This window comes from Triplophysa dalaica, chromosome 22 (assembly GCF_015846415.1).
Source record: "Triplophysa dalaica isolate WHDGS20190420 chromosome 22, ASM1584641v1, whole genome shotgun sequence".
NCBI lineage: Eukaryota > Metazoa > Chordata > Actinopteri > Cypriniformes > Nemacheilidae > Triplophysa > Triplophysa dalaica.
In genome coordinates, this window is record NC_079563.1 from 20,366,001 (window position 1) to 20,389,858 (window position 23,858).

General features: G+C 41.2%; 3 protein-coding genes and 1 long non-coding RNA gene across 11 annotated transcripts; 2 read left to right on the forward strand and 2 right to left on the reverse strand.

Moving 5' to 3' along the window:
* Positions 1-2,043: 2,043 nt before the first annotated feature.
* Positions 2,044-14,614, forward strand: LOC130411674 (beta/gamma crystallin domain-containing protein 3). Of its 3 annotated transcripts, none has more exons than XM_056736477.1 (22): positions 2,044-2,235; positions 2,511-2,562; positions 3,331-3,668; positions 5,107-7,387; positions 7,481-7,525; positions 7,769-7,887; positions 8,441-8,603; positions 8,678-8,814; positions 9,179-9,305; positions 9,503-9,538; positions 9,722-9,843; positions 10,492-10,621; positions 10,987-11,117; positions 11,195-11,324; positions 11,404-11,436; positions 11,516-11,625; positions 11,747-11,882; positions 11,950-12,071; positions 12,148-12,271; positions 12,611-12,772; positions 13,789-13,948; positions 14,034-14,614. In XM_056736477.1, the coding sequence occupies exons 1-22, from the start codon at positions 2,153-2,155 to the stop codon at positions 14,114-14,116; spliced, it is 4,824 nt and encodes a 1,607-aa protein (XP_056592455.1). In that variant the 5' UTR covers positions 2,044-2,152; the 3' UTR covers positions 14,117-14,614. The 3 variants fall into 3 exon arrangements, with proteins under 3 accessions (XP_056592455.1, XP_056592456.1, XP_056592457.1); XM_056736478.1 differs by having other exon boundaries at positions 11,747-11,873; XM_056736479.1 differs by lacking the exon at positions 11,950-12,071 and having other exon boundaries at positions 11,747-11,873; positions 12,131-12,271.
* riox2 (ribosomal oxygenase 2) lies at positions 14,584-18,000 on the reverse strand. The gene is made up of 10 exons (XM_056736480.1): positions 17,900-18,000; positions 17,340-17,779; positions 17,097-17,216; positions 16,764-16,892; positions 15,890-15,993; positions 15,685-15,787; positions 15,412-15,580; positions 15,249-15,337; positions 15,069-15,167; positions 14,584-14,985 (listed from the first exon to the last, which is right to left on the reverse strand). Exons 2-10 carry the CDS (start codon positions 17,775-17,777, stop codon positions 14,833-14,835), a joined length of 1,404 nt encoding a protein of 467 aa, XP_056592458.1. The 5' UTR covers positions 17,778-17,779; positions 17,900-18,000; the 3' UTR covers positions 14,584-14,832.
* A 347-nt stretch (positions 18,001-18,347) lies between these two features.
* On the reverse strand, positions 18,348-20,973 carry tiprl (TIP41, TOR signaling pathway regulator-like (S. cerevisiae)). 6 transcript variants are annotated; one of them, XM_056736589.1, is made up of 10 exons: positions 20,840-20,973; positions 20,583-20,758; positions 20,364-20,388; positions 20,103-20,235; positions 19,804-19,983; positions 19,619-19,718; positions 19,285-19,416; positions 18,977-19,072; positions 18,830-18,892; positions 18,348-18,697 (listed from the first exon to the last, which is right to left on the reverse strand). In XM_056736589.1, the coding sequence occupies exons 2-10, from the start codon at positions 20,592-20,594 to the stop codon at positions 18,569-18,571; spliced, it is 870 nt and encodes a 289-aa protein (XP_056592567.1). In that variant the 5' UTR covers positions 20,595-20,758; positions 20,840-20,973; the 3' UTR covers positions 18,348-18,568. The 6 variants fall into 6 exon arrangements, with proteins under 6 accessions (XP_056592567.1, XP_056592572.1, XP_056592573.1 ...); XM_056736594.1 differs by lacking the exon at positions 20,364-20,388; XM_056736595.1 differs by having other exon boundaries at positions 20,103-20,227; positions 20,364-20,758.
* Positions 20,974-21,124: 151 nt separating this feature from the next.
* On the forward strand, positions 21,125-23,264 carry LOC130412082 (uncharacterized). The gene is made up of 3 exons (XR_008905155.1): positions 21,125-21,250; positions 21,518-22,246; positions 22,524-23,264. It is a non-coding gene; the product is annotated as an uncharacterized LOC130412082 (long non-coding RNA).
* The last annotated feature ends 594 nt before the right edge of the window (positions 23,265-23,858 follow it).

The window sequence follows — 23,858 nt, forward strand, 5'->3', positions numbered from 1 at the left end:
AAAAAATGATAAATGCACAAAGACTTGTGTGATGGTTTAGTATAGGGGGTTACAGGATCAATATAAGTTTATACAGTATAAAAATCCTCTTGTCGATGTGAAAGTCCCCATAAAACATGTAAGCCCAACCTGTGTGTTTGTGTGTGTGTTGATTAGTCTCTTGAGTCTGTTTCTGAGCACTATTGTCAGAAATTAAGAATAACAAGTCACTTTAATTCTTTTCATAAAATATTTACAGCAAAGAAGGGCAGTTTTTATTTTTCTGACTTTAGCATGTAGAAGAAGAGCTCAACACTGAGCACATGAGAGGTTTTGTCGATTTTTAGTCACAAGATTTTGACTTTTGGCAGCAGTCACGTCAATCCTGAGCTCTGGAACATTAATCATCATTAAAATCAACAAATGTGTCTTTAATGTGTTGTGGGTCGACTGTGTTTTTCATATATTTCCAGAGCACCATTACATGTTATGCTATGAGAAGAACATTGAGTAGTTTTCTTAAAACGTACTCTGTTCTGTGACATTAGTTCGGTCATTCATTATAAGAGAAAAATGTCACTGCAGACGGCCCACCTGTGTTACATCTGAACATTTGACTTCTGCTTGAGTGCTGTGTGTGTGAGTGCGTGTGTGTGTGTGTGCGCACGTGCGTGTCTAACCACAACAACTAACGGTGCTTCTTACTAAATTACAAAAATATTAAGCATAAGGTGTTAGGGTATCGCTGTGAAAAAAAGACACTTCGAGCTACATAAATCTTTCACAAGCATGTGGAAAACAATTCTTCTGCTGGTGACCCATCACTGAATCCCCTTCCTTTTAGCCTCAGGGGTCTGATAATTCTTAGTCAGCTTGGTGGCCTCTGGACTTCTAATAGAAGACAAACATATGGTTTCTTGATTTTGTGTGTTACAGATGTAAAGCCAGAATATTTGTTAAGAAGTTCTATATTAAATCTCAAGGAATTTTATGACTGTCAGACATAATTAAAAAACATCATTGTTTCTGATTGTATGAAAGGTGAAAGATTTAGATAAAGCAATGGTATGTTGGTACTTTCATATGTTTTAATAAATATGGCCGTAATTATGTTCTGTGAAAGATCAGAAAATGTGTTTATTTCACAGAGCCACCTGTAAAAATTAGGGTTATTGTCTTAGGTATTATCTTCATTTAAAATGTTATTAGCTATACGCATGCACAAATGAACTGTGTACATATATGCCAAAACATATTATAATTTATATGACTCGAGCCTCACAAACTGGTTATTTAAAAGAGAGAGGATCACATGACGTGCCATCATGCCTGCACAGTTATTAAGATGTTTTCTATCTCATATCTCTAATACCCCAATTCTGACAGAAACACACTTTAACCCAGAGGTACAGTTTCTAGTATGTGTGAACATGCTTGTGAACTGGACCGTCATTCCCATAACCTAACTCCTAAAAGAAAACTTTCTGCAAACCTTATAATCCCCAAAATGAGGTTTTGATCACATTCTTCGGGTTTTTACTCACCTTTGACTACAAATTCGTCCCCAAAATATGACTGAGGAGAGCCCCCCATACAATATTGTTACTCCCACTGAACACCAGCTGGCGCCACAGAATAAAAAATGAGATATAACAATGATCTGATAAATCAAATAACACAATAATAACTCACACATTCTGTGATTACGCAAATATTGTTATCTAACACTCGTGTAAATGTAGGAAAACTGCAGTGTTTACAGTTTAAATTTCCATAGCTTGCCACAAATCCTATATAAAGTTAGAAAAAAATAAGAATTACTATAGGCTATATACTTTTAGTGTTAATGAAGTTGTTTTCTTTGTAAAAGGTTATCAGTAGGTTGAGTACAAAAACAACGCAAAATGTTTATTAAGATTAAGTTGGTGATTGTATCTATACCTGGAGTTAAAGTTCATGTATTTGACATGTGCGCGATGTTTAAGCTACAGACACTTTATATATTTAATATCAGGCAGCTCGTGTTGGTTTTTAGCTCCTCCCACACAAACTTCCTCATCGGGCTTCAGTCTAATCTCTTTGAGGATCAACATCTGACCAGACTAAAGTTTCTTTTCTTTTCATTTCATTTCTTTACTTTATTTTCACATGATTTTTCAATCTGAAGACACAAATGTCATGGCACGAGGATTTCACGCGAAACTTTTCCCGATTCTTTTCCAGAAGTAAAGCTTCGCCGCTGGACAGAAACAAGAGGTTTGTGTGTTTAGTGCTGAAAAGAGCGTTTGTTACACGTGCATCTTTGTATTGTTTGACTGTTGTGTCACTATAACGCACACACAACCGTACTCGGTTTTCATGCACACCAAACTGAAATATTCAGGGGGAAACGAGCCATTTAATAGTGAGATCGGGTCAATGCTAGGGTGTGTCTGTGTCTTTCTTTTCCCTGGAGAAAATCTGATCTGTATTTCTAGTTTAGAGCGGGTTAGTTTATCTGTATCTCATCCGTGTTGGTTTGTTTTCTTCAGTGAGGAGGATGACGCATCCACGGTCAACAGCAGCTCACACACACCTGCACAGGTACAACATCTGTGTGACAGCAGGTCATGTTTGTGTGTGTGTTTGTGTAAAAAATACATTCGTACTGTGCTGTGTAAAGACAGGCAGGTTTGTGTGTGTGTGTGTGTGTGTGTATGTTTATGTTTATGTCTGAGCCTTCATATGTCACAGTTTGAGGACAACAGATGTTCTGACAGTCTTGTGCTAGCTCTGCTAAAACACAATGTAGAAGCCCAGCCTATTGTGTTTGTTAGTGATCTGTCAGAACATGCTTAAAGAGAAACCTCTGGGTCTGAGGAATGAGCTTTTATTGTCTACATATGATAACAGAACTATTATTATTTCTTCACTTTTACACACTGTGACATGAATCTGATTTTTTTCATATGCTCAACTTGCCTGATCTCAAAGTTGAAAGCGGTTGGATTCATTTCAGGGTGCACTGTTCCTTTAACTGCTTGTAGTCTATATATGCCAGAATTAATGCAAGTTTGGAACTGAAGGGGTTAAATGGGTGGGCTGAGCTTGGGGGAAGGGACGTGAGTGGGAGAGAGAGGGAGAGAGAGAGAGAGGGAGAGAGAGAGAGAGAGAGAGAGAGAGAGGGGGAGAGATAGGGAGGGAGAGAGAGAGAGGGAGAGAGAGAGGGAGAGAGAGAGTGAGGGAGAGGGAGAGTGAGAGAGAGAGAGAGAGAGAGAGAGAGAGGGGGTTTTTTGCAGCTAGGATCACCGCTGACACAGGAAGAAGAATCTCATTGCTCTTCTGTTCTCTTCCTGTTCTTTTTTTATGTAGGAGTTGCAGTTCTCTGACTTACTGGATAGAAACAGTGAGTCACACGAGCAGGACGTCACGTGGGGGGGTGCAGGAGGGTCGGCGCTTGAACTCCCCCCCCTCTGTACTCCTGTCCCACACCTCGGCCCAACGGCGCCCCCTGCAGACGGCTTCTTCCGGCGACTGGGCAGCCTGTTCTTTTTCAGTCAGGCAGAAGCAGTCGAGGTCCAAACAGACAGACAGACGGACACAGACAGCAGTTGTCTGATGACGAGAGACTCCCAAACCGACGCAGAGGCGCAGAAGACTGGAGGAAGTGTGGAAGTGTCTGTGTGTCATTCAGAGGTTACACACACACAGTGAGTCATTTCACTTTAAACCATCTGCACAAAACACTCCTGTGTGTGTCACAACAACACAATCTAACAGACCAAACTCTTCTAGCAACAATGAAGTCAAGTTACTTGTGTTCTACGCTGCTGTGGTTTGGTGGTTTGTATATTTTAGTGAAATAATGTTGCTGTATATGACAAAATCTGCCTTTTAAGACAATCATAGATGTCTATTAATAAATAAAGTGAATAATGATTGTTAAGTTTTCAATACTTGCGGAGACAATCATTTATAATATGGTTAATATATAAGAAAATAACTCTTGTGTCGTCATTCTGTGTGTGCGTGTGTGTGCATTCGTGTGCGTGTGTGTGGCAGTATATGCATCACTGGTTTCTCAGAGTTCACTTCATGTGACTGAGGCGGTGAGGCCTGACGCCAGCTGATGATGTCATCAACGTCCACAGTTCTGATTCAGATTCACAAGAGACAGATAAAGTTAGATGAGCGTCAGAGGACGAGGATGATCCGTGTTGAACTGTGATTGTACATCAATTGTACCTGCAGTTTATTGAGCTGTTAAGAGGTTGTGTGTGTTTTTAATGCAGACATCAGTGCATGTTGTGGGTGTGGCGTGTATTAAAACAGCTGCATAACAAGATTGTGTTGTTATTCTTTTTAAGGTGTATGAAGGACAGGTGTTGTGTGAAGTAGAAATGTGTGTATTCTGTGAACTTGTTTGTAAGGCAAAAGGAAACGCAGAATTTTCAACTTTAAATACTCAAGTCTCAACTCAAGTCTGCTTTATTGTCAATTCTTATGTGGAAGAATTGACAATAAAGCAGACTTGAGTTGAGACTTGAGTATTTAAAGTTGAAAATTCTGCGTTTCCTTTACTGCGTTTACTGTGTCACATTTTACAAATCACTGTAAACTTTTAATGAAGCAGTTCACAACAAATCAGTTCTTAAACAAGGTCTGGGGAAGTTTGTAAGTTAAACGTCCAGGAATAGAAACACCTGTGTGCTAAGGGTTTGTAAAGGCAAGGTGACTCTTATTTAAGGTGGGTTTAGATAATCTTCATGTCTTTTTACAGCCTAAAAAATAAATACCCTCCTACACACACACACACACACACACACACAAAGATGGGGTGTTTGGAGCATTCTTCAGTCACTTTCTTTCTTTCTTAAATAAAAACACACACATGTACTGTGTGTTTATTTGTGTCCAAGTCTGCCTTATACTAACAGGACACTTGTCTGTTTTTGATGATATTTGTGTGGTCTGCCATGGAGAGTGTGTGTGTCCCACAATATATCTAATTTCAACTTTGATTGCCTGTCTAAAGTCTGTGCATTATGTTTTTATGTTGTAAATTGTGTTAGATTTGGAATAACATGGAGATTTTATGAAAATGTAGCAGCATTCTGGTGACGGTTTTCCTCTGCTTTCTTTTCACAGAAGTGAGGAACAAAGTGAAGATCATTGCAATTCCCTAGACATCAACTCCACCATAACGCTCCAGGAGGAGAAAAGACGTCATGATCTAGCCTGTCCTCCCGTGGTGACATATGGTACGTACCGTGGACTGAGGGTGGTCAGGAAACAAAAGAAATATCGTTGCATGGATCTCCATTCACCTGTTTCTGAGGGAGAGGAGAGTACACATCCAGAGAGTCATGAGCACACCCACATCACTCTCACATCAAAAACAGTGAACTATGGTTGTCAGGAGAATCCGACCTCTGTTGATCCCCATATATGTCACACATCTGGGATAGAAAGTGATTTGACCGTAAGTGGCACAGACACAGAGACTAGAGATGGGGATCCGGCCATCACACTCCCTCATATTGCTGAAAGAGACTATGATTTTCAAATGAGCTGCGGACGACTACAGGGAGAGATAGAAGAGAAACTGGCCACAGTGGATTCTGGGAAGGATGGGACACTCCTTCGATTGGAGTCTGTAAAGATGGTTGACATCATTCTGGGTAATGCTTTTGTTGCTTTGGAAAGAATGGAAGTACCTGACCCTGGGAGTGACAATCTGGCAACTGGTGAACTTCCAGAAGATTCAAATCTGATTGTGCTGGAAGGGGCAGCGGTTGGCAGTAATGCGGAGCAGCAGTTTAGCGTGATGCTGTCGGATCAGACACCGTCTTTAGGTCTGGAGGAAGCCCAAGCAGCGAGCCGCAGCCACGTGGAGGGATGCAGGTCCACGCCTTCCTCAGGGTACGAGTCCATTGCCGGCTCTGACACTGACATCAGATTTTGTGTGGCCTCTGACATCACCGCTAGCAATGTTCCAATCAGCTCTGAGCAGAAGGAGCATGATGCAAATCAAACATTACTTCAACATTTTGCGGAAGAAAGAGAAATGAACCGAATCGCTGCCTGTAAGAGCGGAGCTGCTGATGAGATGTCATCAGTGAACCTGCACATTCTTTCAAAAACAAACAGCAGGTCAGAGCAGCCTCCGGGGAACGTCTCTGCACCTAAAACAGAACAAGATGGAGGGAGAAACACATCTCAGGATACAGCCAAAGACTATACAATGAGCAATAGACGCAGCCTGAATAGTGACTCATGTTATGTTTGTACAATCGATACTGTTATCTCAGTAAATGGTGAGAGTCAAAGCAGGTCCGAACCCTTTAACCATAGCCTTGCACCTGATAAAGAGGATTCTGATAAGAAAGACACACCAAAGATATCAGAAAGTTTGGGGCTGTTCCCATCTACACAAAGCCTTTATTTAGGGGAACACGAAGCACCTCACTCGGGAATCTCTGTAGACAAGTCTGTTATCCTATCAGCAGATGAGCATGTGTGGTCAGGAGGGCACGACTCCTCTCAGTGGACTTCTGTCAAAGCATTTCGCTGTAATATCACGGATGATCAGAGCCCAGGGACACTCGAGGAGGATTTGGAATCGGAGCTCAGCTTGGACACTCCAGCAGAGGGTACAACATCGGCTGCCTCTTCGGTCGGTAAAAAGATTCAGTTTGACTCCCCAGGCCATTCCGAGAACTGCTCTGCTTCTGTTCCCCAGCATTCCCGACTTATTGAGCTAGACCTCGTCCGTGTGGATGGAGGCTTTGATATCATCAGCGAGGAGGAGGAGATGGACAGCCTGTTCGTGAATGAAATGGGGCCCATGCACAGTCCTAGCACACGTAGAAACAAAATGTACCCCTTCTCCCTGTCTCCCATTTATGAAGAGGAGTGTGTGCGTGAGGAGGTGTCTGGGAACGGGATGCTCCAGGTTCCTCCGGCAATGGAAGAGGAGCAGAGAAGCGTTGAGCAGCCGGCATTGTCCGTTCTTTCCCTTCTGCAGTCTGTCAGTTTGAAGTTGCAGTCCAGCATTCAAAGCGCTTCAGATGAGCGTCACACAGTGTGTTTGGGATCGGTCCCAAGACCCCTTTGGGACCACTACAGAGTAGACGGTGAGGAAGAGGATGAAGATATCTCCAGTGGGTTACAGCAGCACCAGCAGCAAACTGAGACCAAAACCGTCAATGAGGCGAACAGCGGGGATGAGTTCTGCTCACACATTGATCGGACTGACGGTGAGGCTGAAGATAGACTACAGGAATGTGATGGCAATGTTGGAAAGAGTACCACAACGCCATACTATCAGTATTTGACATCCAGTGTAATACCGTCAGCTGAGAGGGTACATAAAGAGGCCAAACACTGCAGTGCTGGATGTCAAAGTGAAAGTAACACCACCGTGAGGGTACGGACAGCGCTCAAGTTGGTTCATGTAATATGGGATACGTTTACATTTTTTGACCTATTCTCTGAGTTTTGGTTCTTTACGTCCTCACAGGGAGAGCTTGGTGGGTTTGGAAAGTTCAGTCCTAGACCCTCTATTGTAAGTTCATCTTTCTGAACATTGTGTTTTAGAGTTCTGTTAATGCTCTTCTGTCCCAAGCTTGTCTTTAAAATATGAAATCCATTTATTTCTTTCATTTATTCCACATATGGAATTGTGAAGCTTTGAGGGCTTGAGATGTTTTTGTATTTAGAGGATGCTGGTAGTATTGATTATGTAAACAGGGCTCACACTTAATGGCTTTTAGATGTTTGTCATTCATGTTTTTGCTTGCAAACACAGATATTCATCTATGAGGGTGAGTCGCTTAGCGGTGAGAGAAGAGCCATCTTTGATGATGTGGAGGATGCAGAGAAGGTTAGGGTTTCTCATGGAGCTACGGTCCATGCAGTAAAAGGATGGTAATGACGTGCACACACACGCACACACACAAACACTCACATACACACACACAGGTGATTTGAAATGTTTTTTATTTTGCCCTGAAATCTAGCTGATGGGTGTCTTCTGTGATATGCCTGCGGTGTCTGTGTCTGCAGCACTCTTAACATTCACATGAATAGGCAGACGATAGCGAGACGGTAACTTTGTCTCTTTTATAGAAAGAATTGCATAAACCAAACTATATTACACACATTCTACGAGGGTTATTAAGTTTGCGATGCTTGCAAAAGCATAATCAAACCATCTAGTTTCTGTGTTCAGTGTTCAGGTTTCAGGCTTTCTGTTTCTCTATTTGAAATACATATGCAGCTGGGCTGGGTTGAAGAAATTGGGTAAACATAGAAGTGTGAAAAGAAAGACAAGAAAAAGTATTATGATCTTTCTCTCTCTCTTAAGTATCTGTACGTTCACTTTAGTGTAAGATCTGTTGAAAGGTCAAGACAGAAACCACTTTCACACTCAAGTTTGTCAGCTAGTAGTAGAATGATGGCCAGATGTTTCTGTGTTTAGTTGGCTGCTCTACGTGGATTCGTGGTTCTGTGGACCGTGTGTTCTCTTGGAAGAGGGTCAGACTGTGAGGATCAGTGAAGAAACTCAACAGAACCCGAAGGAGCTCAAAGTACCTAACAGAACTGAGATCACATCCGTGGGCTCTATCAGAACACTGTTGAAGGTACAGTATTAGGAGCTTTCTCTCTGCTGATCTGTCTGGTCTGATGAAAGTCACGTTCATGTTCTCATCTTTAGGATGACCGTGTTGCAGAGATGCATCTACATGTCAACATGCCTCAGATGAGCGATACGCTCCGTCTGTTTACTGCGACAGATCTGATGGAGCAGCATGGCACTGTGTTTCTGTCCGACCTCTGCGTCAAAAATGGATGGTAAAGTGTATTTTATCATATCTGATTTTGCATCACAATTGTCGCATCTTTTCTTCTCAAACTCTTAACACATCTGATATGTTTAAGAAATTTAGAATTCTAAGAACCGTCTTGAATCACACTTACATTTAGTCGTTTAGCAGAGGCGACTTACAAATGAGTTAGCAGTAGAAGCAGTTAGTGCAACACAAGGACAAAAGTGCAATATAACTGGTCTCAGTTGGCCTACCACAGTATATGAAGCTAAGAACAATATTTTTCACTTCATCACTCCATAATAAAACCAGCAACTTAGATGTGTTATTACACATCATTCAGATCTGGCTGGTATGGTGCTCATATTCTGTTTTTTGCATGGATGTAGCTGGTTGGTTTACGACAAGCCTGGATTCAGCGGTAATTCTGCTGTTTTGGAAGCTGAAGGAAGGGTGACACCCATTTTCCATAATTCCCCTGTTACGCGTGTGAAGAGTCTTCGACCGTTAATAAGGGTAAATGTTACACACGCTTTTAGCTGACGGACACACATCACATTAACACATGCCATCTAATTGACACAACTACATCTAGTCATGGACATCTGCTGTCACATCATCACTTGCGGACACTAGAGAGTTTCAGGACAACATCTATGTAAGCGAGGCTGTTTTTTAATTGTACGTGTTCTTCTCTTCTGTTACTGACACAGGGTGGATTGAAGGTGATGAGGCCTCTCGACCCAAAGGTAAGACAGCATACAGAAGCTGTTCTCGGATCAGTGGATGAGATTGATGTCTTTAAAGCTGTTCTCGGATCAGTGGATGAGATTGATGTCTTTAAAGCTGTTCTCGGATCAGTGGATCAGATTGATGTCTTTAAAGCTGTTCTCGGATCAGTGGATGAGATTGATGTTTGGTCTGTGTTATAGGTGATATTGTACGAGAAGCAGCAGTTTCAGGGACAGCACAAGGAACTGTTGGATCACACAAGCAGTCTGATGACCACAGATGGACCGCTCAGCATCTCTTCAATACGTGTTCTGGGTGGAACGTGAGTCTTATGTACAGATGTGTAAAGAGTTCTCTTGTTGACTTTTTGATGCTCTTTATTTTGTTTTGTTACTCATTGATCAGAAACTCATGATGTTCAGTTGGACTAAAACCTGACTGATAACCAAAACAATAAGACAAACATTTCTGCATTTTGACATTTTTAAATCAACAAAATTTGCTATGATTACTCATGAGGACATAAACACTTCCACATTTGATACATACACCTGTCAATCTAAATGATTATATTCTATAGACTTCTATTGTCATTATACTCAGTTAGTTATTAATACTGACACTTAGCCTCAAAGAAATGTTTACTTTGTAAAACCTCTATATAAATCAAAAAAAAATCAAAGATTTGTCAGGTTATGCTCACTTTTAGTTAGGGCTAGTAGAAGAGTAGATCACTGAATATAAAAAAGATGGTGAAGAATGATTCATGTTTTAGCATGGGGCGGAGATCTGCCTCTGTGTCTGTCACATGATCAGTGTGGAGCGCTGCTGTGTGTAATATCACTGCAATCCGATGTGGCCTGAAATGAGCATGTGTGTTCTCAGCCCTTGGTAAACACTTGTGTGAGTGTGTATTTGTGATTGAAGGAGCTATCAGGATAACTGAGAGAATACTGTGTGTGTTTGTCAGATGGGTGTGTTTCTCCGAAGAGGGTTTCAGAGGTCATCAGTGTGTTCTGGAAGAAGGTCAATACAGCAACTGTACACAACTTTTCAGCCATACTGAGTACACCATTAAATCACTGCGGTACATTCAGAGTGTAAGTTTCTTCTTTTACACTACGGGTTTCTTGTATTGAGTAAAATATCTGTGTGTGAAACTCAATAACAGCAGAACGTCACACACACAAACAGATGCTATAAAAGTGCCCACATTCTAACCAAAGCAACTTCCAGTGCAAGTAAGGTGCCATTTGATGTTTCTTGGAAATCCTTGTCATTGCTAATCCCATGAATCCTCATGATCTGATCAGACTAATGAAAAAAGAAGTAATCAAGCGTGAGTTGTGTAGCACAGTCTGATGGAAACACAGTTTGTCTGTGCTGAATGTCGATGATGTACAGTAACAGCAGAGGTTTGATATGTGCCGTGTGTTGTCTGCTTGTTTTGTCGGGTGACATGTAGGATTTCTGGGAGCCTTCGGTTTGTCTCAAGAGGTCAGATGGAGAAATCAATGTGATGCATGCAGACGTTCCTGATCTGCGAGTGAACGGTCCGTCTGGTGAAGCACACAGCATACACGTGATGAGAGGAGCGTGAGTATGACATGAGGTTTAGAGATCATTTCATTTCTAAGGTTATTTCCAGCATCTCTGGTGCTTGTGTGTTTCAGATGGGTGGCGTACAGCGAGCAGGGTTTCACGGGAGATCAGTATGTTCTTGAGAAAGGACAGTATCCTGGGGCTCTAAAGTGGGGCAGCGGGGTAAAAAAAATGCCGCAGTCCCTGAGGCCGATTCGCAGGGTAATTCTTGGACTTGCAACATATGCACGAATCATGTTGGCAAATATAATGAAATGCATCCTTCTCATTTTCATTGCAGGAGGTGTGTGGGATTGTGAAACCGATGTTTTTGGTAGGTTTGCTTTTCGTGTGCGATCGACATGAACATGAGTGGCGGCTCGTGATGCTGACGTGTTTCTCTATGACCGCAGCTACGTGCCTACACCCAGACGCATTATGCCGGTGAGTCCAGAGAGTTTGTGGGTGAAGCTCTAGACTGCGGCGTTCCGGGCCTCGTGTCATTCCGGGTGAACAGAGGAAGGTGAGAATTCGAGGTCAACAGAAGATTGGCTGTAAACCCAATGGATATAAATCACATATCAATGGAACTCAGACAGCACCTCCACCATCTCTCTCTCTTTCACTCACTCGTCCCTGTGTAGTTGGCTGCTCTTCGATGAGGAGGGTTGCTCTGGTAACCAGTATATCTTGGGGGAGGGGCTTTACCCTGACCTCACTTCCTGTGGATGTGTATCAACAGCCATCAGGTCCCTAAAGCCCATTCCATACGTGAGTGATGTAAGCTAGCAACACATTTCATTCAACTTCAGACAACAAATGTCATATTTTAATTATTTTCTCTCAGAGTTTCACAGATCTGTCCATTAGTTTGTTCTCTCTCAGCGGCTTTAAGGGACTGGAGGAAACTTTATTCTCTGACATAGATAACATGTTTTTCAGCCAGTCTCTAAGAGTCAACAGTGGCCTGTAAGAACTCTAACATAACTTTCCATTTTTATTGTGTTCTGTATGAATTATTCTGACAGCTTGAGTTCTCCGGCAGGTGGGTGGCTTATGAATACAGTCAGTTTAACGGCCGTCAGATGCTTCTGGAACCTGGAGAATATTCAGACTGGAAAGAACACAGTGGCTGGGACACAATTGGATCATTGAAGTCTCTCAGACAGGTATGATATGACAATGACACCCCCTGCATTCCATCAGTAGTATCAATGTTGTGATGTGTCTTGTTGGCCATCATGAGTGGAGTCTATACCTCCAGTTTCTCTATAGCAATAACAAACGGGACGCTGGGAGTTCTGCTGAAGGTGGGACAGACACCACAAGAATTTTAGATTTGGTATTCTGAAGGACTGAAGCCCTAATGTTAGTGGTCTCTTCCTCACACAATGAATACATGTGTGTGCGTAATTAAGATGCAGGATAGCAGTAATTCAATCCATCAAAGAAGATCTAGTCACTATGCTAAAGTCCCTAAACTTTCAAAATGGTTGTGTCCTTCTCAGCCAAAAGTGCACATTCAGGTACGGAATCGAGCACTGGGCTCTGTCGTGACCACAGAGAACGTATCGGAGGGTTCCTTTCCAGCAAAAGCCTTTCTGAGTCCTGCTGACGGCTCACTGAACACACAACGTTGGATCTTCACTGATGGTCTTCTGAAAAACACGGTCCGTATGATGTCAGGACAAAGCAAAGCCCTTCCAGAGAGGCATTAAAAATAAATGGTTCTTCTTGTTAATAGAACTAATTTTAGAAACTTGAATTGAAGCGTCCTTAGATCTTTAAAGGTGGGATAAAAGACAGAGTTTCTGCCAATCTCATACTGATCAAGATTTAATATTTCATACGTCGTATCTTCTAAGAGTGTTTAGTTTGATCAAATTTATAAAAGAGAGTAACAGCTATACCATTATTTCCGGAAACACACGAGCTGGTGGAGGCGGGAGAGTGGGATGGAACTACAGCACGAGAAAGCAACCCATAACATTATTTAGTTTTTTACATTATGGCTCAGTTTGACTTACCGCGTGCAGTTCATGTCCGGCATCTTTTAGCACTGGGACGGCTCCAACTATCAGTTTCAAATTATCTCCAAATCCAGCATTATATCCATCGCTTATATAACATGCATCACTGAAATGCCATGAACAAACAAACAAACACACCTGAACTTCTCTCACTATCACAAGAGTAACCAGCTGCAGGCCCACAGCACAGCCCTTCTTGACACAGCGCAGCCAATCTTGATAACCAGGTATTCCTATCGGTTGGCGGGCTATTTCTTTCGCCTTGCTGTGCTTTTCTGGGAGAGTTTCCCAATTGACCACACAGGAATCCAGACCTATAAAAAACTTTCTGAAACAAGTTTGAACACTGGTGGAGTGTATCAAGCACACAAATACTACGTCATATATCTAACTCATATTTTTACATTTCGAACATGTTAAGTATGAGAAGCCAGCATGTTTAACAGGGTAAAGAAGTCAGAATGCATGACATAGCATGTTAACCCCGCCATTAAGGGGAAAACTTTTTGGGCCTCACTGAATCGCTGTAGTGCCTGGTGTTTGTCTGTATACGACATATGAGCATATTGTACAGAAAACTTTAGGTTTAAATAATTTATCACAATCAGGTTCTTCTCTTGAAAAGCAGGGATTTAATCTGCTGTGTGTTTAAGTAGATGCGAGGGGGCTGTCTCTCTGTGATTGGGTCAAAGGCCTGCGTGGGGGCCATAGTGGCATTATGGGAAGAACATGGACGCATGAATCAAAGGTGGAGTCTTAATGAAGATGGAAGAATCTCGTCTCATTTAAATCGTAGCCTGGTGCTGGACCTCAAAGGTATTGTTGAACTCAAATAAGCTAGCGCTGAATTTTGCCTTTTTTTTTCTTAGTATTTTGAACAAAATGTTTTGCTGTGTCTTAGGTGGAAATGACAGAGATCAGCTTATTTTGAGTCAGCTTTGTGTCAACAAGAGCACCCAAATGTGGGACTTGGACGTGCTGTGATGCTGAAGCTATCACACGTCATATGAAAGAGTCAAGCTTGGCTTCAAACAGTAATCCACTTTTTTGGCTACTCACCTCAAGCAGCAATAATTGATGTGTAGCTGGTCTTGGAAAAGGCACAGGCCTGTTTTAAAAGTCACCGTTTATAAGAGGGAACTGCAGCAAAAATCTCTCACTTTTTTATGTGAAGCACATTTGCACTAGATGAACCCCACAAGCTGGAGCTGCATTCTGAATAAAAGATGCGACACCGGGCAGGATTTTCAGTGCAGTTGCAAATATTTCATCCGACAAACAAAACTAGTCACTTCACTGGAGTTGTTCAGGTATGAGATGACCAAGACCAATGTTTAACCTTAACCATCTGTTTATGTGTACCCAGATGTCATGGTGATTGTTTCTAAGCAGCATTTTTAATTCTAAATGAATTGTAAAAATGTCAAATATGTCACACAATATATCACAGAGAAAATTAAATATGATTTTATTCAACTACAATTTGTCATATTCGTAAATTCAGTTTAAATTTTTAAAATGCCATTACACCCTCAGTGGTCAAACGTTCAGTTTATAAAAGAGACTGTGAACAAAACAAACCCATCTGTGTTGAAAGAAGAACTCTATGGTAGAGGCACACGGTTTGACTAAACTGTGCAGTAACATGTCGTCGTTTAAATCGTTCACACGTGACAGTTTGCCCACAGCAAGGAAGCTGTTTAACACACACGCAGCAACCCTTCGGTCCAGAGACCAAGAGTCAGTCCAAGTTTATCAGCATCCTGCATCAGCTGTAGATCTCCAACAGTGACGCGCTCAGACCTCAACAGCTGCTTCAGAGCAGCGACATGTGTCATCGGGAACCGCAGACCCTGAAACGGAGATAGTGAGTGAACCTAATCCTGGAGGAGATCATGAAAATGAAATCTGCATCATGTAATGAAAACTGACAGACCTGTGATCCCGGTTCATCATCAGACATTCCCATCATGTGTGTTTCTCGCTCATTTCTTAAAGAATGTAACACAAACACAGCCAACTCTGTGGCCTTATCCTAAGAAACACACAAACACACACACAGTGAGGACATGCCAATAATTGGGTCGTATATAAAACATGCATCAGTGACTCTTACAGTGTCATCTTGACTGGGTTCCACTGTTAGAAGAAGATGCTCTTTAAACTTGATACATACTGTGTCGTCTAATGCTGGCAATTTTCCAGCTGAAAGAGAAAAATGTTTATACAAGATGTCGGTAATACAATTATAAACAACAACAGCAGCACGTGAGACTCGCCTGGCTCAAGATCGGCCTGGTCCAGCAGGTAAGGTGGGAGTCTGTTGGAGATGAAATCTCTCTTCATGTCAGTGGAGCGTAACTCCTTGTCTTCCTGCTCAAGACGATCAGCCAAATGTCGCAGAAACACAGATACCCGTTTATTTATGTCAGGACCAAAACTAGGACACTGACACACACAAGGGAAAAACATCAATAAATTGTGGAAGCATAAGGAACATTTCTTTCAAAATGAGACTCAAGGACTTGTGGGTAGGAAGAGACTGTACTCACAGTAAGGAGGTTTTGTGGCAGACCACAGCGCAGCCTGTGATCACTTTTCATAGAATCAAATAAGAAACTAGGGAAAACATCTAGCATGAAGTCACCCCATGACCTAAAACACAAGGATCTTGGTTAAGTGAATGTTCTGCAAGCCTGAAGAAAAACAGCTGTTATGATAGTTAAAGAAGATTGTGTGATATGTGCACATACGTACGTGTTTTGGTAGGTGCTGAGTGTGAGGTGTGTGGAATGATCCACACCTGGAGGTGTGTTCGCCTGGTGGATTGTTCCTCTCGGGAAATAGAGCAGATCACCAGCCTAACAGATCAACAGACAGACCTGTAAGCATCCAATCAGTGTGTCCAAAGAAACACTTTGCTTTGTTTGTAATGGGGACGGGTACATTGATAGCAGACTTCCAGTGTGGATCCCAATTGTGACTTTTCAGAACACTGTTAACCATCTTATGTGATCATTAACTCGTGTGACAGTGACTTTGTGTACATGCACCCTCAAAATGCGATCAGGATGAGATTTGGGCAACTTTTTGAATAAACTTCACCTCATGTAAACGCAATACTTTGGTCTAAATAATGTGATTAAGCTCATAATGGTAGTAATGTATGTGGTGTACATAGATTTTGATGGGGCATGTTAACCCTTTAATCACATTTGTTTGCGTCACGCACCTTGAGTGCAAATTGGTAGTAAGTGACTTTCTGAAGTTTTACTGTCAACACAAATCTTTACCTTCATGCAGGCACGGCACGGATGGGCTTGTAGTGTAGACAACCGTTGCATTTTCATCATATTTCTTTATTCACAGCATTGAATAACTATTGAAATACATCCATAGAAGGATTTTTCATTTAAATACATTAAAACAGTGGCCAGTTACACACCTATTGTATCCGAGTTCATGATGTTTGATGTTCATCATAGCAAATAGAGGTTCGCTCACGTCATGTAAACATATAACTGAAATTAAGTCCTTACTCATGATGATTGTGAATAGTCACATTATTGGTGCACATGTAAATGTAGTCAATATGTTAGATTTAATTCCTGTCTGTGTGCAATGAGCATACCTGCAGTATAATGTCATGGGTGGGGGTGCCAATATGTTCCTCTGGTTCCAGGCTGTACTCGCGGGCAAGATGGACGGTGGGTTTATAAAGCCTCCAGTGCTTCTGTCCCTCCAGCTGAAGAATGAAGACCTGAACAGAAGAGACACACACACACACACCACCGGCCCTACTCGTGAAACAGGAGCGTTCAATTAAAAAATGTATTCTGCTTGTTATTCATTTTCAGTTTTATAGAATTATTGGGTTTGAATGAGGCAGAAAATATAAAGCCTACATATTAGACAGGAACTGAAATGATATAGTGATAGACATCGGTATGGGGACACTACACACCTCAACATCATCATAGTGTGGCGGCAGACCCTGAGAGTCTTCAGGTGTGATGTACACATTAGAACCGACCAGAGAGCCGAAGAAACACTCCAAGCGCTCCTGAACGCGCCACAACTCATCCTGTGAGCGTACAACGTCCAAATAAAACATCAATAAACACGTATTCAATTTCCTTCACCAATACACACACATCCCATCATCACCAATAAACACACACCATATATTCAATTCTATTTTCTTCACCTTAAACCTCTGAGGCTGGTGAAACTGTATGGTGGCTTTCTTCTGATCAAAGTCTTTTTTCAGCTGACTGAACTTCACTCGTCCATCTTTGTTTAACACTTTCTTCTTCCCGTCGATACAGCGGCAGATATTGAGATCTGTACCGAACTGCAGCCCGTGCGAGCAAAGCTGCTGCAGGTCAGACAGCTGAAACAGAGAGCGATAATACTCCGCCAATGCAGCATCTGATCTGTGTAAAACTAAAGGTTTCTTCTCCCAATAGTGCTGGAAAAACTCATCCACACTCATCGGACTGATAAGACTCTGAAAGAATTCACGAGGCGAATCAAAGCACAGAGGAGCTTTCGTCAGGATCATCTTCCTCTGTTTGACAGACACCGCCTCTTCATCTGCCTCCTGTCCAGCAGCTATATTCACTCTTTTGATTTTCTTCGGCATCTCTGTGACACACACACACTTTAACTCAACCCATATTGAACAGTTGTGATAATCAATGATGTCTTCCTCACTGATTTAGATCATATTTAAACGAAGCCAAATATAAACAAAGGTTAACTTACCGGTAACGGTACCAAAAACACATGCGCCGCGGCTGTGTTACCCTAAATTACACCGGCTGGAAAGTCGAACTTCTCTCCTTTGATGGCGGGTCGCAACCAACATGCTTAGGTGAATATCGCCACCTAGTGTACCGGTGTGAGTAACACTTCGGCGAATTACATGTAAACTAAATTAGATCTTTTTATCTAAACCTGTACTTTAAAGAAATTCAAACAGAGCATTCTAACAATCCCTCATTTTCTCTCCCTCCCCAAAAACTCCACTTTCACCCTGACTCACACATGTTGCCATGCAAAGCAAAGGTGGAACTTCATGGGACGGTTCCGTTTTTTTAAAGGATCATTCCAAAAGAGTTGTTCATGGGAAATCTTTGTTATTTATCATTATTATCATTATCATCAATAGATCATCACACATACATAGATAGATATGTCCAAATCCAGTTGAATCATTTAAAGGATTTTAATAAAACCTTCATCATTCACACACAGATCGAACATTTTCATCTCAACGACTCCACAGTACACTTTGGCCATATTCCACAATAAGTTGAAAAAACACTTCCACACTGAGTTGACATGACCAAATTATAGACGTGATCTTCCAGTAAATGGGAACAGCGAGTGTGAGTCTTTCGTGTGTCTGGTGTAGACTCGTGTCTGGTCAGGTCACTGTGAAGATTCTGTTTCTCTCTGTTTCTCTCTCTCTGGAAAGTTTAGTTTCTCACACTTGGTGAGTTTCAGTGGTAAGTGCTGGGCGATCTCATTGGGATCCGTGTATAAGGCTGGAGGAACATGCTAAAAGGAGAGAAATGCCATCACCGCAGTGATCATTTAACCAACAATATCCACGAAGAACAAACAATTTATAGAAACATATGAAAACACACATTTGGTCATTTCGTATTTTATGACTTCTTTTTAGCTCACCTGAAGATCTGATATTTTACTTTCACGTGTGCTAAATTCTCTAAGCATGTAGTCTTGTCCAGCCTGTTTAAAGCATTTAAGAATGTGAGACTCAAACGTTAAGAGTTCAAATATAAAGATGTAAACAATAAAATGGCTAAAACTTGCCTCGTGATACAGACGTGTGTCATTAATCCTAATCATCACGCCGTCCACTCTCAGGAAGAACCGCAATAGAGTGAACAAACTGGTGGGCATGACCCTCTGAAATGATCAAATATTTCACCTTTTCTTCTAGTTCATGGAATGATGCAATCAAAATGATTTAAGTAGGCTGATCTTTGCAGATCAGAGGACCACTGATGTACTTTTTTTTATGTGCTACAGAAATAAATGACTTCAATAAGTGCACTCTTATATTACAACCACGAATGCTTAAGTAGAGATAATTTGTATGTAAAGCCCAAAGCACTTACAATTTTCACACTGATCATAGACACACCGTGATCATGCAACTCGTCTTCAAACAGAAGCACATCCTCAAAAAACTTGATCTGCTCTCGTGCCTTCAGCTTCTCCACATCAATCCGTTCTGTGGTGGGCGTCACCTGTTTGATACACACAGTAATGTGGTTTCTCGGCAAAAGAGGCTTAAAAACGGATATTGACCCAAAAATGAACATTTTTCATCATTTACTCACCCTCAGGTTGTTCCAACCCTGTATAAATGTCTGACTAAATGGGTGAAGTATCCCTTTAAAGGTCAGCTAGTTAAATCACCGCTGTGTGTTTACGTGTAGGGTAAAATACCTTCATTTGAATTTGCTCTCCAAGTAAAGTCCCTGTGTAATCTGTTGTGTATGTCCAGTCGTAATGTTTCACTACCTCTTTGGAATGTTCAGAGTCGGACCTGTAATGGAGCGAAAGGATTCTTTTAGAGCAAATGGATTCCACATGACAGTGAAAAAATGAGTTTGAGCCTCAGAGTGTTTTACCTGCTTTCTTGCCACTCTTGTGCGCAAGCCACTTTTACAGAATCCTGCATATTGTTGACACATTTGAGAGCGTCGATTGCATTAAACTCAATCCCGAAACCATTGTTGTGCTGAATCCGAAGAACATTGTCACCGAAAAGCATCTCTGGGAGAGAGGGCATATGCATCTCATCTGCTAACCTGCGACAAAAGTACTGTTTGGTCAGATTCAGGTGATTTGAGCTCATCTCACGCACGCGCATGCACACACACACACCCACCAGTCTAACCAAGCAATAAAACCTTTTATAATCTTTTACCTCTCAATATCTTTAGACTTCATAATATGAGTCTTTGCAGCAGTGACTGTCCAGGGCCCAAAGCAGAAGTCCTCTTTACTGCTTTTAAATCCATGTGATATCACTGAAGACATCGTGCAAACGGACTGAAGAACTACAAGCACTCAATTTAGTCATTCAACAGACAATACCTTATGTACCATTTACTGAAAACACAAATGATAAAAAATAATAAAAAACGAATCACAGTTCAACAAAATAAATCTAAGAATCTTGAATTACCTGTTATCAGCAGAATACAAAATCTCTTTAATATTAGGAGTTGTGCAATTGTATTGTGAATGTCATGAAGTATGGGAGCGAAAACAAAATTAACGATTTATGAACGTTTCAATTCATTTAATCTGAACATTGAGTAGAATCAGTTATAGGCGTTTTTGTATTTATGTAATGGCAAAGTTCTGAAAAACAGTGAAAGAAATTGTAAACATAAACAATCACCTCGCCGCGCATCCGCGTCTATGTACGTATGTATGAAGATGTGTGTGTAACGTGTAATTCTTCCCGGTGTTACACACGAACACTAACTGCGTTTACTATGGTTCCACCTGTCATTCGTTGATATTCATCAAACCGCAGTCGCCAAGCAAAGGCACAGTTCACAGCCAGAATGAAGGCTAAACAAAGATTGTAAAACCTTGTCAGTTTAGGCCATTAACAACTCACTGATCAAAGCCAACGCAAGCACATCTACTCACCTATATTGTTTCATTTTCACTCGTTTTTATATCTGTTCCAATGTGCATTTCATCCAGTTTTGGAATAAATGTTCTTAATTCCGTCTAATTTCAAAGTATATCACCACAAACAGGTTTGAAGACGCACTTGATGGATAGTCAAAGCGCATTGGCTGAAACTAAACATATGAAAATGATTGGTTATGGCCGTGAAAGGCGGTTTTAAAACGGATTTAAAAGGCACTGCGTCATTGTAACGTGTCTTCGTTTGTTTGTTTAATTGTTGAGTAGTGCTGGAAGCGGCGTGTGATGTCTGCATTCTGTGTTGGTCAATCACGTTAGTGTAATAATTTATGTTCGTTTATTTTAAAAGTTTGTATTTCTCTCTTGAAGGACTGATGCTCTCAACTATCTCTTCCTAAACATCCTAAGGTGATTCACACATACAATATTTCCCTCTGTAAACCAAAAATAAGTTCGCGAAAAAGTTAAAAACAATAGCTTGAAATGTTGAATATGGCTTTTCAATTCTTTTGAAGTGAATGTTTGTCGTGACAAAAATGGCAAGAATATTTACAGCAGTTAAGAACACATTCTGTTATGCATTTTCATACTGATTTAGCCCAGTGTTGCTTTAAAAAAGTGTGTACGACGGAATTTTTATAAATGTTTCTGATTTTAATCTGTATTTATTGACAGCCAAACGATTTGCAGAAAATGTTGAACAAACAGGGTTTATTGGTAACGTTTGTGCAAATCAAAGGTAGATAAAAATACAGTAGGCCTACATATACTACTAAATGTAAGTTTTTATAGTGTAAAGAAGGTAGTAATATCCAAAAATGGGGTTGGAGGCAGCGATGCTAGGCCTCCCGACTATTTGTGCCCAGGTTGTATGGATCTATGAATGAATGGATTTGTCTGCAGATCTTCTAAGTAAGTGGGATCATTAAACAAGTCTAAGGATTAAGTGGGCATGTTACTACAGGTCAAGTGAACGAGAGTGTTAGTTTTAACTGCTCTGGCAAGTTAGATGTTTCTGCAGGTCTTCACAGATGTTTCTACATGTCCGGTGAGCAAGCGCAGGTGTTTCCACAAAGCTGAAAATAGGTGTTGCTACTGGTCCAGTAAGTGGGATTGTTTCTACAAGTCCAGTCAGTGAGCGGAGGAGTTTCTACAGGTCTGGTAGAAACCGGTCTACCGGTACAGTAAGTAAGTGGAGATGTTTCTACAGGTCTGATGAACGAGCTGATGTGTTTCTATAGGTCTGGTGAGCAAGCGGAGATGTTTCCACAGGTCTGATAATTGATGTTTCTACCGGTCCAGTAAATTGAGAGTTTTCTACAGGTCTACATAGAAAACTCATAAGGTGTATATAAGGTGTTTCTTCAGGTCTGGTGAACAAGCTGAGGTGTTTATACAGGTCCAGTGAGTGAACAGGTCTGATTCTTTTTTTTTACAGGTCTGGTGAAAGTTTATTTTTCTACCAGTCCAGTATGTAGTGTGTAGTATTCAAGACTGGTCTTGGTCTCGAGAGCAACTTTTTGATGTTCATGTCTCTGTATCAACTGTCCTTGGTCTTTGTCTTGTCTTGGTCTCAGACTTCAGTGGATTTGGGATTATATTTAAAGATCACAACTGTGGGAATTACTCTAACTTGCTGCAGCATTGTGTTATTTATGTGTTGACCTTTATCATTTTGCAGGTATTCTTTATGGAAATGGCATTCGTGCCTGTCCTCATTAACCTGACAAAAACATTTTGTTGAGGGCCCCGGAACAACATTACAGATTGTAACCCACACACTTGCAACCACCCTCTTTATGCATTGTCCCCTCTCCCCCGTCTATCTCAGTAGGTATGTACATGGGTAAGTATTCCATCCTCAATTTATGGTAGGTAGGCAAGTAAATGGGTACGTATTCCACTTATGGCCTTCTCCCTTTATACGAGTACGTTTTTTAGGCAAGTATGATCTAAAAAAAAATTCCTTCACTCTTCCTTCCACCAACTCCCTCTTCTTTGGTTCTCCCTCTGTGGCTTCAATTAAATGAAATGAAAACGAAATGAAAATAAGCCCAGAGATACCATATGTCCCGGCTGTCTCTGAACCAGTGAGACACTACCCATCATGCAAAAGTTCTTTTGTTTCATAACTTCTGTTTTAATCTACATATTTCTCTATGAACTAATCCATGTATATATTTTTAAATGTATTAAATATATACCTCTATACCTACAATGTCACCCCTTTTCCTGCTGGCTTTCAACTACGTGGTGACCTAATTAAAAAGTCACCGTTTTGGAGATCAGCTCCAACTCCCTACGTTGTACCCCAACTTTATCAGCTTCAACTTTTCTGGGGGAATCCCTGCACGGGATTGATTCCTGGTGGTGGAAATGGCATTCATGCCTATCCTCATTCACCTGCCCAAAACATTTTAAGGGCCCCGATACAACATTGCAGAAAGAGGGTTGTTGCAATTGTGTTTGTTACAATCTGTATTGTCTCCTCTCCACCGTTTATCTCCGTAGGTAGGTAAATGGTTAAGTATTCCATCCTCAACTTATTATAGGTAGGCAATTAAATGGGTACGTATTCCCCTTATGGCCTTCTCCCTTTGTATCAGTACGTTTTATAGACAAGTATGATTTAAAATAACTTTTTCCTTTCACTCTTCCTTCCACCAACTCCCTCTTCTTTGGTTCTCCCTCCGTGGCTTAATTAAATGAAATGAAAATGGCCCAGGGATACCATATGTCCCGGCCGTCTCCGAACCAGCGAGACACTACCCATCATGCAATAGTTCTTCTGTTTCTTAACTTCGTTTTTAACATTTCTTTTTCTCTATGAACTAATCCATGTATATCTTTTCAGATGTATTAAATATATACCTCTATACCTACAATGTCACACCTTTTCCTGCTGGCTTTCAACTCCGTGGTGACCGAAGTAAAAAGTCACTGTTTTGAAGATCGCTCCAACTGCCTATGTTGTACCCCAACTCTTTATCAGGTTCAACTTTTCTGTGGGAATCCC

What these genes read in the sequence shown, in the direction of transcription:
- tiprl (XM_056736589.1), bottom strand. An exon ending in AAGTCTAAAGATATTGAGAG is followed by an intron (nt 19,984 to 20,102) that starts GTAAAAGATTAT and finishes CTTTTGTCGCAG; the next exon opens with GTTAGCAGATGAGATGCATA. An exon ending in ACACACGTCTGTATCACGAG is followed by an intron (nt 18,893 to 18,976) that starts GCAAGTTTTAGC and finishes TGCTTTAAACAG; the next exon opens with GCTGGACAAGACTACATGCT.
- LOC130411674 (XM_056736477.1), top strand. Translation starts at nt 2,153, where the DNA reads ATGTCATGGCACGAGGATTTCACGCGAAACTTTTCCCGATTCTTTTCC. An exon ending in GTCCATGCAGTAAAAGGATG is followed by an intron (nt 7,888 to 8,440) that starts GTAATGACGTGC and finishes TTCTGTGTTTAG; the next exon opens with TTGGCTGCTCTACGTGGATT. An exon ending in TGAGGCCTCTCGACCCAAAG is followed by an intron (nt 9,539 to 9,721) that starts GTAAGACAGCAT and finishes TCTGTGTTATAG; the next exon opens with GTGATATTGTACGAGAAGCA.
- riox2 (XM_056736480.1), bottom strand. Translation starts at nt 17,777, where the DNA reads ATGCCGAAGAAAATCAAAAGAGTGAATATAGCTGCTGGACAGGAGGCA. An exon ending in CACACTATGATGATGTTGAG is followed by an intron (nt 16,893 to 17,096) that starts GTGTGTAGTGTC and finishes TCTTCTGTTCAG; the next exon opens with GTCTTCATTCTTCAGCTGGA. An exon ending in CCCATGACATTATACTGCAG is followed by an intron (nt 15,994 to 16,763) that starts GTATGCTCATTG and finishes TTGATCTGTTAG; the next exon opens with GCTGGTGATCTGCTCTATTT.